This window comes from Seriola aureovittata, chromosome 8 (genome assembly GCF_021018895.1).
Source record: "Seriola aureovittata isolate HTS-2021-v1 ecotype China chromosome 8, ASM2101889v1, whole genome shotgun sequence".
NCBI lineage: Eukaryota > Metazoa > Chordata > Actinopteri > Carangiformes > Carangidae > Seriola > Seriola aureovittata.
In genome coordinates this window covers 3,457,066-3,473,081 of record NC_079371.1, presented here as the reverse complement: position 1 = coordinate 3,473,081, position 16,016 = coordinate 3,457,066, and the positions used below count along the sequence as shown (strand labels likewise).

The 16,016-nt window shown below is 41.0% G+C and overlaps 1 protein-coding gene across 5 annotated transcripts in view; it reads right to left on the bottom strand.

Moving 5' to 3' along the window:
* Positions 1–15,767, bottom strand: part of ldb2a (LIM domain binding 2a) — a 90,864-nt gene extending 75,097 nt beyond the window's left edge. For 4 of the 5 annotated variants that reach the window (XM_056382993.1, XM_056382994.1, XM_056382990.1 and 1 more), the window contains exon 1: positions 15,480–15,767. In XM_056382993.1, the coding sequence (XP_056238968.1) occupies positions 15,480–15,611 (132 nt within the window). In that variant the 5' untranslated portion in view covers positions 15,612–15,767. The remainder of the gene's footprint in view (positions 1–15,479) is intronic. The other variant, XM_056382991.1, reaches the window with a different exon arrangement.
* Positions 15,768–16,016: the final 249 nt, after the last annotated feature.

Genomic DNA, 16,016 nt, shown 5'->3' with positions numbered 1-16,016 from the left:
AACTGGAGCTTTTGGGAAGCGCCTCGCCAAGTTGTGAAACGTGGCTGGTTGAGCCATGGACAGGCCAGGTTTGGCCCGGATCTAAAGACAGAGGAGAAGCTGGATCAGAGCCAGGCGGGCTGCAGAACAGCTAAAGCCTGGCCAGTGGATACAAGCCATATGAATCCTCTGGCTGGAGCTGAACCCCCTACACTGGAGGCTCATGGTGCTATGAATGTTGCCTTCAATTTCAATCCCTCAACTACAGCAGAAAATGTTCAGAGCTTTACTTTATTTCTGTCATTGGTAGCAGGTTATAAAATTGTAAATGACATATATTTACTATGAAAAAAAGAAGCCTCCACTGGCCCGTCTTCCAATATCCTTTCTTTGTTTTATCTCCGCCTGTCTCTCCTCACATCCACCTCCCTCTCTCCGCCTGTCTCCTCTATCCTCTCTGCTGCTGCTCACTGACAGACAGCGTCCTGCCTTCAATTACGCCCGCGGACTCTCTGACGAATCACGTGGCGTGACGATGTTTGTTGTCAAATGCTACAAATCAGGCCAACTCTGAGGGACCCGAGGTGAACCGACATGGTCGCAGCCGTGACGGCCGTCAGCCGATAAGGCTCTATTGATTCAAACGGATCGCACCCCATCTGAGGGGGATTTATCAATGTGTCAATTGCCCACTAGCCAACCACAAATCACCAGCGCTGGCCAGGCCCCAGGGATTTACAGGAAATCCAGAGGATTGGAGGGACAGCATAGGGAGGATCCTCAGTAAATAGCAACAGAGCTCAGGGTTAAGTCCTTGCATATAGAAATGTCCATACAGGATGGATAGTTAGATGACACAGTGTGGGAACAGAAACACAAAGAGAAGTTTTACTGTGTATAAAAGCACACAAAAGACCGCTGTGTACTGCATGTAAACACAAATATACTCAAATACTCATGCTTTATGTGGAGTGCAGCCATCTTTATTCACTGTTTAGAAATTGTGTGCATTCACACACAACACAGCCACATAAAAGAAGACCACAGCTTTCTCTCCCTAGCCCCATCTTTCTAACAGTCCATAAACCACTAATGTCTCTATGTTTAACATGAACCATTTTCCCAGCAAGCTTTTGTTAGCCTGTATTTCTTCGCCGTTGCTTCCAGCCTCTTGTGGGAGAAAAGCCTCCAAGAGTGTAGGCGTGTCTGGGGCCTGACCTTGGAGAATTACCAATGTCTGAAACCCCATTCAGCTCCTGAATAGCATGTAGCCCGACTGACTGGTGGGCCAAGGAAGTTTTACTGTTGTCAAAGATTCAAACAGCTTCAGGTTATTGGGGAGCATAACAACTTAACAGAAGCAAAGACTGTCTACATGTTTGGGAGAGATCTTTGGCAAGGCGGATTATGTTTGATTGTACAGTGAAGGACACTGATGGATAAAACATTTCCATTAGATGTGAAATAAAAGCAGTTCTGTGGCAGCAACTTGACTGGAGGACACACTCTCCAACAAATGCATTTGATGTCACATTCTTAGAGAAAATCTAAAGAAATCGAATTTTTACAAATTAATATTACATTTTTTGATATTCAATTAATTAGACTGATTCTGAATCAATAAGTTGTTTTATCAATTGGTTGATCGACAGATAATTCATCTAACAGCAATTTTGATTATCAATCATATAAGTTATTTAACAATCAAAAAAATGTCAATTCCTGGATTCAGCTTTTTGAAATGTGAGGATTTGCTACTAATTTGGACTTTGGACTTTTATGATGTTAAGTGTTGATGTTATGATGTTTGTTGAGTTTTGAGGGGCGTTTTTTCAAAATTATTGGACATTAACAGATCAAACAAATAATTAGTTACTAAAAAAAACAATCACAAGCTAAAGCGATAATTAAAAATAATTCTTACAGCGCTAAACTTAATGTCGGTCCCATAAAAGACCACAACATGAAACTGACTTCGCTGGCATGTTTCAAGGTTTTTTCCATCACCACAGGATGAAATCTGTGCAAAATAAATACCTAGGAAAAGGTGTTTGCAGGGAACCAAACCTTACCACACGGGTACTGTATCTATTAAAGGGTCCTTAGGATGACAAAGTACAAGAACCACTCCTTTAGACTACATAGACAACACCACTTTAATCATGTCAGAGTCAGTGCACACTAATGTCTGATACCAAGCGCAGCTTCATCCCCCTGGGTCTTAAGTGTTTTTATATAATGCAAACTTGAACATGTTGCTGTATTTGGCCACCTTACATCCACCAGCCAAGCATTATGCAAATGAAGAGAAATGAATGCAGCGGGAGGAAAAGAAAAAAAAAAAGTCATTGCCCTTCAGCAGTCACCTCACATTCACCAGGAATGAACTTTCTCCCTATAAATGAAGTCAGTGAAGAAGTTCCCACATTAGATTACATGTCTGCCAGTTTACTTAGGCACTGTTCCCATTTTCTCTCCCTCTGTTTCTTTTGGTGTCCAAGCAGCAGACAGAGACCACAGTTTGTGTTACTGTATAGATTTGGGGTCAAGGTTAATACACAGGAGTCGTTCGTCTGCTGTTTTAATGCAGCAAACATGCGTGACGAGAAGCTGCGCCACTGACTGCAGAGCGCATTCAACAGTGACTGATCACCGCAGCAGCAATAATATCATTGTCCTGCTGAAGTGCCCTTGATCAAGATACACACTGACTGACCGACAAGTGAGACTCAAATAATTCAACATAATAATCAACAGAAAATGAATCGACGACTATTTTTATAGCTCGTGATAAATTAAGTAATTTATCGAGCGCCCTGCCAAACATTCACTGGTCCAAGTTTCAAAGTAGAGTTACAAAGCCTGTTTCTGTGAGATGTGAGCACTTTAAACTGACTGATTGTTTTGTTTTTTTAACTTTCAGAAAAGAGTTTAAGACAAAACTATTCAATATTTTACAAGATAGCAAACATTAAATTCCTTTTTCTTCTAACTTGTTTATCATCTTGTGACCAATCAGATTCGTCTGTGATTCTGACCCATAATATGAGAGGATTTGCTGCGTTTCTCAGTTTTATGTAATAAAAAATTGAATATCTTTGGTTTAGGACTGTTGATCAGCCAGAACAGGCTGTTAGAAGATGTCACCTTGGGATCTGGAAAACTTGTGCTGACATTTCTTTTACATTAAATGATTAAACAAATGATCAAATAAAAAAAAGACTGCATGATCACTGGCTGCAGCCCCACACCTGGAGCTTAGATATCTACATCTATTAATAATAAGAAAAAACTGAGCACAGGTTCAGTAAACACCCTAACTGCCTAAAACGTGTCTCAGGTCAATAGAAACAAACAGAATTAAGTCAATATTAACATGGAAGACACAAGAGCAGGGCATCATGTTAAGTGTCAACAAATATCAATAAGGTGGAAAATACTAAAACCACAACAAAATGCATGAATGACAAAGCAGGGAAATACAATTATTTACCGCACCCATGAGAAATTACCATCAACAGGAAACTGAGGATAGAGGTTCTCACTTGGACACAGTAACACTATTCCACCAGTGTGGCCTGTATTCCCCTCCGCTGAGCTAATTAGACCAATAAACAATAAGCACATGGCACACTTCCTCCCACAGCTTAACAAGAAGCTCAATCAATACTGGATTTCATCAAATCCGCTGATAGTGTTGTTCAGTTTAACCGAAGGCGTTCCGTTGTAACGTCACCGCGTTGGCTCCTCGCTTTAAACACGTCCTCACCTGTTGCTCGTTGACTGAGGTAGTGCACGTGACTCATGTATTCAATTATGTTTTGGACTCATCTGATAACCTTTTACAATCTTCTGATGGTCTTCAGATTTCTATAACCGCTGCATTTTACTTGTTAAAATATTTAACAATATGAAAATTGTGGGCAAAAATGACGTGACCTAAACTAAAACAAACACATTTAAATTAAGACTTTCTGCAGCGCTGAAAAATTGTTCCTTACTGTGCTATTTACTGGCTAAAGAGCTAAATTTATGTGCGAGACTGAGCTCGTGTCATACTGTACATCAGGCAAGAGTGGCAGTGAGTGTGAAGCCAGTGAATTAGCATTAGTGTGATGTTCTATGAATGAGGGAATGATTTGTAATAACCACTATAAACCCACATCTTCTCTGTGCCAGTATTAGAATGGTGGAGGTCAGAGCCAGCTATAAAACAGCCCTCACGGAGCTGGTATGTATTCACTGTTTTGCTCATTGACACTTAAGCAGGGCGGATGCTTGGCTTCATGTAGGATGTTTCTGAAAAGAGCTTGTGACCAACTAAAGCATTGTCAGCTCACATTCATGCCTGGAGGATATTCTAACATATATACCAAAGAGCATGACTGCTCAGAAACTGTTTTCTGACTAAATCTACATTAAAGATAAATATGCACTCCACTCCCTGCTTATTCAGAACTGTTCATTTAAGCTAATCTCACAGGAAAAACAGTAAACTACATCGTAGTCAAACAGCTGATCACTAAAATGACGAAACAGCCAGAAACCTGCACAGAGAAGAAGCTGGCTCCTGCTGTAACTAACCTGAGGTTCGGTACGTCTCTTCACCATTCACTGTATCTAGTGCTGAACTTCTTTTTTTTCTGCTCAATGATGAAATATTATAGGCTAAAATATTTTTTCTGTTATGTGTACAGCAAAGGTTACACTGCTTTCTACACTCAAACATCTTTTTGTTGTTTGTCTTCACTTAAGGTTTTAGCCTCAGTGGATGTTAATGTCTGTGTCTTGGTTGGTCCAGAATGAAATATCTGAACGTGAAATTCTGCATAAACATTCATGACACCATTGAGGTCTTGTGCAAAACGTCTGGACAGCTATGGGATGGACTGCCATGAAATTTAATAAAGATATTCATGTCCCTTTCAGGATGAATTGTAATAACTCTGATGATCCCTGAACATCAGATCAAAACTTCAGTGTATCCAGTACACAAAACAATGACATTCATCCTCACTGGTGCTTTTTGTTTGCTACCATTTAGCAACTGTTAGCATGCTAACAGGCTAAACTAAGGTATAGATAAACATTACACTGGCTAAATGTAAGCATGTCAGCATTGTTCCTTTGAGCATGTTAGCATGCTGATGTTAGCCTTTAGCTCAAAGCACTTCTATCTCCAAACAGCCTCAAAGAGACACTGGCATGGTTACAGATTCTTAGTCTCGTTTATTGTCTGATCCAAAACAGATTATAAACATTGGAGAAAGAAAATACCAAAGATACGTCCCAAAAAATATGAGGGATGGCTGACAATAGCTAAATGGATTTATCATGGCCAAGAAAGGGCCGGAAAGCATAGAATCCTTCAAAAAAAAAAATCTTGGAAATGGTCTTGGAAGTAGAAGACAACAATAAAGTGCTCTGCCATTCAAGGCTGCAGTAAAATGCAGGAATCTAGTTACTGTTATAAACTGCAGTTTTATGCCTTGTGTTTCATATCTACGGACACATCACTAGTTTTAAATAGTGCAAACATTCCTGTTGCCAGGGTTCGGTGTCTCACTCACGGACAAAGTTGTTAGGATGCAAGGATCCAACCTGTGACCTCACTGTTTGGAGACAGACACCGTTACCACACCGGGGGCAGAGAACAACAGGACATAGACGGACTACAGGCCCGTCTGTCTTCTCTGTTATCTGAGCGACAGTGCAGCCTGGAAGGAACCATGGGAAAGAGCCAGGAAAAAGGTGGGTCTATTGTCCGAGTATCCTGCTGGATGTGACTGACGCTCATTGTTTGACCAGAGGTCCTTTTTTTTTTTTTTTTTTCGTATGATTTTCTGGGAACATCCTCTCAGAGCATCTCACGTACAGTACGACATTACTGGACCAACACAGTGAAAGTGAGACTCTAAACAGAGATCATATCCAAACCTGTGCAGATATCTTTTTGATGTTTTCATTATATAATTATTATATGTGTACATTTAAATTTCATTTTAAAACTATTATCCCACGGATAATCTAAATTTAAAAGTAATTTACTGGATGTAAAACAACATAAAGAACAAACAAATACTATAATTTACTATAATGTAAAAATATATAATGTAAAGTTACGCCAGTTTAACCTGCATATATTTTATAACTTATAAAGCTTTTTGACAAAGCTTGTAGCACAGACATTAGATTTGAAATAAATAAATAACTAAATGTTGTTTCTGTTATAGGTGTGAATCATGATTCACTTGAACAAGAATTTAAACTCTTTTGAAGGAGCCCTGTTTTATGTTGTGTAATAAAAGCCATGTGACCAATTAAAGATGCTGACGTGCTCCAGCTTCTTTGGTTCCCACGGCTGTGAGACTTCGGAATAGCTGGTTCTGCTTTCGACAAGATTGGTTTCATATGCATTGTTCTTACAATAGTTAAATGGGCTTGTTTTAGTTGTTTTAGCTTTAGCTCTCTGGAACTTTAGCTGCTAAATGCTCCACAACGTTCACCAGCTTTGACTGTGACCGTGCCGTTAGGTGCGGAGCAGGTAGTGCACAGCTGGAAAAACAACACCACGAGAGCGGTGAGAGCGAACCTAAACGGTAAAGTTGTGGTTCAGGCAAAGGCTTCGTGTAGCCGAGGGGAGCTGCAGATCCAGATTCAGATTCTCTGTAGGTTCATCGCTGCACACGACCTATTTCACACTGACACATTGGTGTTACTGGTTGGTGTTACTATGGTTGTATTGGCAGCATGTTTTTTTCCTGTGTTGTTTCCTGTGACCTGAATGACCTCTATCACTAAGCATGGAAGACAAAAGTAGTTTCCCGTCTGGAGGTTAATAAAGTTTTCTCATTATCCATCACTGTGGTCTGTAGAAACAGACATAAATGACTGTCAGTATTTTCACAGTTGTGTCTTAACTTGTGCACATGCAGTTCTCCTAAACTCAGTTTCCCTCAAAACAAAAACAGTGAGTTAAATACATGATTCTATTCACTGGTTTTACACCAAAGAGCAGCTTTCTAAGGCACGAAATGATAAACAGGTAAAAAGCTATGACCAGACTTTTCTGCGGATAAGGTTACTTCTTCCTTTTCTTTTCAAAACTATCAGCCTGTCCGCTCACCTTTTAGCGGTATTATTCTTTAATTTAACGCGGGGGAGGTTGCCAGGGAGTTAACTAAGGGAAGCAGAAGCTAATGTGATTCAGTCCTTTCACTGACTGGCAGCATTATGAAAATATAAAATGTTTTTGTTTTTAATGTAAGAGCTCCGAGCAATGTTTTACGAGTCCACAAAGGCAGATGTCTCTTCATTGTCAATAAGGCTGTGAATCATAATAACAACACATATTAGAGACTAGAGAAATAAATAATAATGCTGTTTACTCGGTGAGCCAAGTAAATACCAAACGTTGTTGACTTATTTAAGACTTATTCTCCATTGTTTTGTTGTGTAATGTGTGGGAGGGAGCAGAAAGGTAGAGTAAATGTAACCAGTGTTTATCTGACTGAAAAATGATCTTTAATTTCAAACGTATTTGATCATTTAATCGACAGTGTTCAAATAAAATCAAATCTTTCATATTAACTAATTAACAAATTACGTGCAAACATTTCCAGGCTGATCTTAACTGCAAAAACAGCATCTAAACCAGGACATTACAAGAAGATCACACCTACAATATGCTTAACATATTTACTAATAATTGATCTGAAAGCCTTTCGATCGGTTTACTTCATTAAAAAGAAAGTGATTACACCTCAGTTGTGACATCATTCGAAGCCTTTTCTACGATTCCTACAGTGGCCTGTTTTCCCTGATGGGAGATAAATCCAACAGTAATGGTTCAGATAAGGGCACCGTGATGTTCAACACCTTTCTGGTAATTACTCTCAGCCAGTTTCACACACACACACACACACACACACACACACACACACACACACAGAAAATTGTCCCTGCTATGAAGCACTTACATATAATGTTTGTCTGTCCAGTAGGAGTTTTGGACACATTTTAATTAGGGCTGCAACTAATGTTCATTTTGATTATCAATTAATCGGCCAGTTATTTTCCTGATGAATTGATCACTTGTTTGGTCTGTGTAAGGTTAGACAGTTAAATTTTCTAAACACATTTTCTGAAGAAAAAAGTGATCCCAGAAAAAAACAAAACAAAAACACTCAGTTTACTGTCACACGAGGCAAAGAAAAGCAGCAACTCCTCACAACTCCTCTTAAACGATTAATTGATTATGAAAACAGCTGCCAATTATTTTTTCTGTCGATCAACTGCTGATGTTTTCCAGCTCCGGTTTGGAAATCGCTCTCTACACAAAGCGACATCATTAAAACGGGGAGGGATGGGCCGCTCCTCTCCGGCACACACACTTTGTGATTTCAGCCGACAAACAGGTGCATTTTTATGTGAAATCTTTTCTTATTTCGAACACTGAATGCGGCTCGGAGACACTTCGCTATAAGACGGGTGTGTCGCAGAGCCGAAGCGATCGGTTGATTAGTCGATTAGTCGGCAACAGTTTTTATGAACCCTTGTTTAAACATGTAAAGATTTGCTGCTTTTCTTCATCTTCGCCGTTTGACTTTGACAAAACAAACAATTTGAATCAACTCGCTCTCGGAGAAAACTGTGGACATTTATCCCATTTTTCTGACCATTTAAAGGCCGAACAAACGACTGAGAAATAATCTTCAGATTAATTGATGACGAGAATACTCACTATTTGCCTTTTTTTTTTTTTTTCATGCCTTGTGAAGTTAAACGCAGACTCTAACTAAAAGAAATCTCCTGGTGTGTTCTTGGCGCTTTGGTGGCTCATCTTTAATCCCTCTCTGTGAACCTTACAGCTCAGTGCCAACTTGACCTCTACATCATAAGCCTATTCATGTCAATCTGACATGTAGTGCTGATGGGAACAGATCCACTTTGCCCCTGACAGGAACAAGGGAATTTGCCATAATGAACACTCCAGTTCCTCCAGTTGCACAGTCGAGCCAATGAGTCAGGTCTGTGGGCCCATTTGAATAATGAGAATGAGACTAACTATGTGCAATAGACACAAGAATCCAATGAATGGCCTGTCAATCACTGCTACTGACTGCATGTCTATCCGCCGAGGAGGAGTGTGACCATTAGACCCACTGTCAGCAGCAGAGGAGAGGTTTTCCTGAATGCAGCCCTGTGGGTATTATTATGGTGCCTCCATTAAAATGCTTTTGTTTTCCTTCTGTTTCAACCCTCTGTGTTGTAGTTTTACTTACAGTGTTATTCTGTGTCCCCGCTCTCTGCCGCTGAATATTAATGTCTTCTATGCTAATGGCCTTACACCGGCTGAGGTCGACCAAGCTCCTCCTCTGAATGTTAATCCGCCGCCTCATTTGCATGCGCTTAAGTGTCAAATTCCCCCACAAATCATCGCAGCTGCCTCCGTACGCCGGGGCCAGTGCCCCCCCGAGCGACAGCACAGAAACAATGTGGTCACACCGTATGCATAGCATCAAATCCACATCAAAGCCTGTTTAGATTGCCAGGTCACAGCGGGTTCACGTTGTGTAAAATGAAGGTAATGGGATAGCAGTCAGCCCGGTGCAGAAATACAGCCACGCAGGTAATAAGTATGAATGGAGCAGGTAATAAGGTTGGGATAGAAACAGACCCCGAGTCATCACAGGAGCAGGGCTGTTTAAGCTGCTGCACAGTTATCAGTTCAAAGGTGAGCGCTGATCCCAGACAAACACACAGGACTTGTTGTGTCGTTAGGTTTTATTCCTCCTTATTTCCATGTGTGCTTCTGGGGGCATGGCAGGTGAGAGGGTTGTTACAGAGAGCGAACAACAACAACAACAACAACAACAACAAAAAAAACCCCAGTCCCTCAGCATCACAGCTTCAAAGTAAAGAAGAGAGTCTCACCTAAAAATAAAAGTATTTGTTTTGCCATTGAAGGCAACACGAAATCATAGTGAGATATTTCCATCTGCACAACACGTCATCGGCGTTAACGTTTCAGATCGCAGTTCACTCATTTTCTCATATATCATCATTAACTGATTAGTGGATCGACAGAAAACTGCTTTGATAAGTGACGCCGCCTCTCACCTGTGAGACTTTGATGCTTCACTTCATGTGACTCTGAACTCAATTTCTTTGGGTCGGACAAAAAAATAAACAAACAAGCGATTTAAAGACGGAAACTTGGACTTTAGGAAATTTTGATTGTGGAAAAATCGTAACCTCTCCGTACAATTCATCGATTATTCCAGAAAACCCTCTACAGATCATCAGCTGCAGAACCAAACACCCTTAGTAAAGGAGAAAACGATTTCACAGCTATTTCGACAATCGATTCATTGATTAAGTCATTTCTTCCCGATTCGGAGGATTTGCTACTTTATATGTTTATATGTTCATGAGCCGATCGAGTCACTGATTCATTGAGAAAATAACTGGCAGATTAACTGATAATGAAAATAATTTGTCCTGATTTCACCTACACTATAGTAGATCTGAGAGGATTAGGTGATTAATCCACCCGAACAAATCGGCAACTATTTTTAAAACTGAATCGTTGTTGTTTCTCTTCAGCAACAACCTCCGCTGAGCGAGGACTTGATGCGTTTCGGACTGCTGGTCAGACAAGACGAGACCGGGAACACGAAGGGAACTTCAGGAAGTGGTGATTGTGGAAATATTCAGTATGTATTTCACTTTTTTGTTGTTGTAACATTTTACAGATTAAATGATTCAGGATGGAAAATAATCAGCAGATTAATCGTTAACAAAAACGAGTGTTAGTCACGCACTAATCATCATCATCATCATCATCATCATCATCATCACTGCAGTAGAGCTGAACGTTTAGTCGATTAGTCGGTCTGCAGAAAATTATTTGGCTACTAAATTAATAATCTGATCATTTATGTCATTTCTCTTTTCATATGATTGTAAATGGACATTTTTCCATTGTTTTCTGAGACTTTATTGATCACATGATTCACTGATCAATCAAGGATGTTATTAACAGTTAAACCGATAATGACAATAATCATCAGACGCAGCCACAGCTCTGTCCTACACGTTCACGTTTTTCACTCTGTGGGTTGCTGGCAGCGGACGTATGGATGAGAGAAGGTCTACGGCCAAAAGTAAATTACAAAACATTACAAAACAGCCTCTCTAATGCACTGAACATCACGAAAATTCACTCTTAACCATCTATAATGGCACAAAAGCATCTGAGGGTGTTTTTTTTTTTCCTGGTAAAGTTAATTTCTCTGGCTTTTAAAATGATTCAGGAGACGAGAGATGCTGCGAACCCTGTCCACTTACAGTTCCACTCAATACAACAACCGTGCGCGCAAGATGTTGAATAAAAACAGAACATGTCTCTGTCTAATTCTAACAACTTGTTATTTCACTCCCAGAGGATTAGCTGCACCAAGCTTACGCTATAGACGTCACTTACACTCATACGGACTACACTTTCCTCCGGGGTAAGTAAGTCTCCTCCAAGTGTCAAGTCCTTGAGTCCTGTGCCTGCCAGTGCGAGAGGCAGTTGCACCACCAGCCAAGCAAATTCAAAAGCACACTCATGAATAAGACAAATGGAAGAATTTCTAACAGAGCGGTGACTTCAGTCGACTCCTTCAACACTTTTTCTCAAAGATGGTGTCATACTGAGGCTTAGTCAGTTCCCCTGTTAAAAAAAAAAAAAAAAAAAGAAAACTACTCAGAAAGACGGGAATGCAAACTATGGTGAGTCATTTTGCTTCGGTGGCCTGCCAGCGAGCATGATGTTAAGTACGCTCCGAGCTATTCTTATCCTCAACAATGGCAGTCCTTTCACGATATTAAGCATCTTTGCTCGGGTGGTAATTCTGACAAGACTTGCTGTTTGCAAGCTTGAAATCTTTCTGACTGGATCAACAAAATATAGCAACGGACCCAGAGAAATAATGGCTTTAATACATCTCTTCACCCTGAAACCCAACAGAAGCAGTGGCATTGTATGTTCTCTGGATTTGTTTGACACACTTTCTGTCTTCGTCTGGATGTTTAAAGAACACGAGGACATGAGGACAAGTCAAGGGATTCCCACCCTGGAGATCTTTAAGTTGTTTTATCATCTTGACACTCGATTTCCTAATTTAATGAGAACTGTTTATAAGCATGCTCTCGAACATGTTTCAGAAGGCTGACACAGAAAATGACCCATTTCTTCTGTGTGGGACCTCAGAGACCTTGGCTGAAAATTCAATGGATCTTCATGTGATCTATATCTGCGACCGGTGCTGATAGTAATGTAAAGGCAGCACCATCCCTCCTGAATCCAAAACAAGTCCATCATCTGTTATTAAGTGCTGTAACAGAGAGTTAAACCTCTCTGGGGTCTGACTGACCCCAAACATAAGCAGCATCACTGTGCAGGGTAACGTACTGTACGCTATTTTCTAACAAAATAATCATATCTTTTCATGCATACCCCATTTAACAATAAAAGCATCAAATATTTCCTTATTTGGTGTAATAGCATTGCTTTATGTTCATTTCTGTATTTTGCAAAGAGAAGAATTACCACTTGAGTGCTTCTCTGCGTTTCGGGTTTTAATGAGGACAGAAAAAAAGTAAAATTTAGAAACCGATGGAAATAATTTTATACATACAGCATTAGGATCTGTGTGCTCCCAAAACAACGAGGAAGTAAATTAAGCTAACAAACACAAAAGGATGTGGATCTGCACGTCCTGCTGTCAGCAAAACCTTGATGAAATATTCAAGAAACTACCTATGAGCTGACTTTCACTCTCATCTTATAGGAGATGGAGCAGCGGCTGAGCAGGAGAACGACCCCACCATCATCATCATTAAGGGACCAAAGGCTAAGCTCGATTTACAGGAAGTAAACAGCTCTAGTGAGTTTGCTTCATTAGGAAAGTCTGTCTCAGTGAAGGTGAAAGAGACTTTACATATGAAGGTCTTTCTGTTACAATCTTCTTCCTTTGCTGCACAGTATTTTTTTTATTTTTACAGGCAGTAGGTTTGTGTGAAGTGATGGCCACAGATTTGCATCCATGAGGATAATTGCTATATAATTTTGTTAAAAGCCTGAACTGAGCTGCATGGCGCATCTGGATGCAAACAAATAGTAAAACTCGAGGCATTTATTTACACTCCATAAGACACTACTTCTTCCTCATTATATTCACCAGCTGCATTTTAATCAAACAATAACCAAATCGCTAAAGAGACGACATATTATACACTCCTCATGCCGCCGAAGAAAGAAAGAAAAAGCCGAGAAGGAGGATGAAGAAGATACGAACACCAACGGGAACAAAAACTAATTATATTATTATGCAATTATATAATTTAGTCTGAGGAGATGAAGGTAATGGTTTAAACTGACGCGTGTCTGCGTGATGTGTGTTTGTGAACCTCATCCATGTATGTTATCAATGGTGCGTTTGTTTGTGCTGCATACACATCCGGTTTGGTTAACACACGTGCACATGGTCCTGTGCATGTGTGTGCTGCATGTGTATGTGTGTGTGTGTGTGTGTGTGTGTGTGTGTGTGTGTGTGTGTGTGCGTGTGTAGTGATTGCACTTGGTGTCTGGGTATGTGTGGTACGGGAGTTGAGGTCCACTGGGGCTTGGACCACTCCGCATGAATAATGCATCACACTGGGCCGTTGCATCTCAGCAACATTGCTGTGGTCTGCTTAAAGTTGCAAGTTCCTCTTTAGGAAAGTCAGCATCATTCTGCAAGCTGCTGCAGTAACTCAGCTGGTAGTCTTGTACCAAAATCTGATTTCCAAAATGACTCCAAAACATTTCTCATTAAATCATTTAATGGACATATTCATCCAAATCTCCTCCATTCTTAATGTCTCGGTGGGAATTCCTAAAAGCCTCCAACTGCAACCAGAGGTACGATTATTTAAAATATTAGGTATTTATTCGAGCTGAAAATTCATCAGCAACTATTTTGATAATCAATGAACCGTTTAAGCATTTTTTTTTTTTTTTTAAGTAAAAATGGCAAAATTCACTGTTTCCAGTTTCTCAAATGAATATTTTCTGTTTTTCTAATTCTTCTGATAGTAACCTGAATCTTTGGTTAAAACAAATCAAAACATATTAACAGATCACCATGAACTCTGGGAACTTGTGTTTATGATTAACAATTAACGATTAATCATGTAATCGTGGCAGATTAATCGATAATGGAAAACAATCCTCAGTTGCATCATTTATAAAAAAGTGCTCCGTTAAGCTGCTAAAATCTGCTTGTTTTTGAGTTTGGATGCTGTCTATTCCCCCTGCAGATGCTTCACAACTTGACATGTAGAATGAACTTTTTATCTGCAGATTTACACATTTTGTGATCACAGAGCAGATGCTGAAAACAGATGCTTGCCATATAATTCACAGTGGGATCAGCAAAGGTTCAGACACAGTGACACTGAACGCCACACTCGCAACTCATTGAGGCATCAGGAAAACTGACATGAAGTTAATTCACCCCTCCTGCAAATTATACTATGATCATCTTAATGTGCAGCCAGGGTCACTTTCATTGACAAAACTCCATCCAGACACAGTGTGATGAATCATAGATCAGAGATTATGTTGCTTTAACAGTGAAACCTGAAACTCTTCACCACTCTGGTCTAACTCTCTACATTCTTGTTGGGCTCCTTCGGTCTGAGCTGTAGCAGTTTTAAACCGACCAGACACAGTATGCAAATATGTAAAAAAGCAGGCGATATGTAAATGTATGCAAATGAATTAAATGCACGTGAAAAGGCTACTTTGCCTCAGTCCCTACAAGCTGGTTGAACTTGAATAGTCACTTTTCTGCAGCCCTTTTTTCTTTCAATCCGACCCTCAGCTCTGGGTGATACATGGTCTAACATGACGTTTAAATGTCACACTGCAAAAATTAGTCTCAATCTTAATTTTGGTGAAGTGATGAGTCTTAAAAATCTTGACTGAAACCTGTAAACGGATTATTTCACGTGTTTGCGCTGTAGTTTAAGTTGATTGGGGACTTTTAGAATAACAAGCGATGCCCACTTCAGGTGCATCACTCGGCTCCCAATCAGAGCAGGTGACATTTTAAGTCGTGAATTTCAAACAAGTTAATTGGCCACGTGAACGCATCTCTTCCACAAATCGCCTGTTTCCCACTTCAATCCCGTGGATTTTCAGACTCGTCGCTACACAACAGGTCACTTCAGAGGAGGATGTGTCTCTACACACCGGAGCCTGTTTACTTTCACCTCTGGAATGTTTGGCACTTTGGCATCACATCCACATCTCCTGACTGACGGACCTTCATACCGACCCGAGCCGCTCTCTCTGACCGGCTCCTACATCCCTTCCCTCCTCCCCGCACCGGACCTCCACAGCGCGCTACCCTCCTAACCGGTACCGCGACCTAAACGGGACCGTGCGGCGGCGGTTATCTCCTCACCTCCGTGCGCGCCTGCAGCCGCTTGTTCATCTCGTAGATCCGATACTCGGGCTGGACCATGTAGGGCGAGTGTCTCCTGTAGAAGGGTCCGAACGGAGACGAGTAGAACGGGTCGTGGGTTGGGTTGGACATGGTGGCTCCTGGCGAGGCGCACGGCGCGATTTCAACATCCAGCGGGCACAGCAGCGCACATGGGAGTGCGATGCTCTCCGAAGACCCCCAGTGGGAAGCAGCCGCTGTCGAGGCTGAGCTGCACTCTGCAAGTTGGCCTGCCTAGTTCGCTGCTATAGCGTGGTGCTGGAGGAGGAGGAGGAGGAGGAGGAGGAGGGAGGGGGAGGAAGCGAGGGGAGGGAGGAACGGAGAGGGGGGGGGGGTATTGAAGGGGGAGGAGGGAAGTCGTTTCCTGTTCCCTCAAGACCTACACTCAGTTTTGCATTCTTGCAAAGTTCAAGTCAGATCTCTGCGTGCATGTGCGTGTGTTATGTGTTTCGTTGCGTGTCCTCCAGTCTGAAGTGATGCATTGTTTTAATTTACATG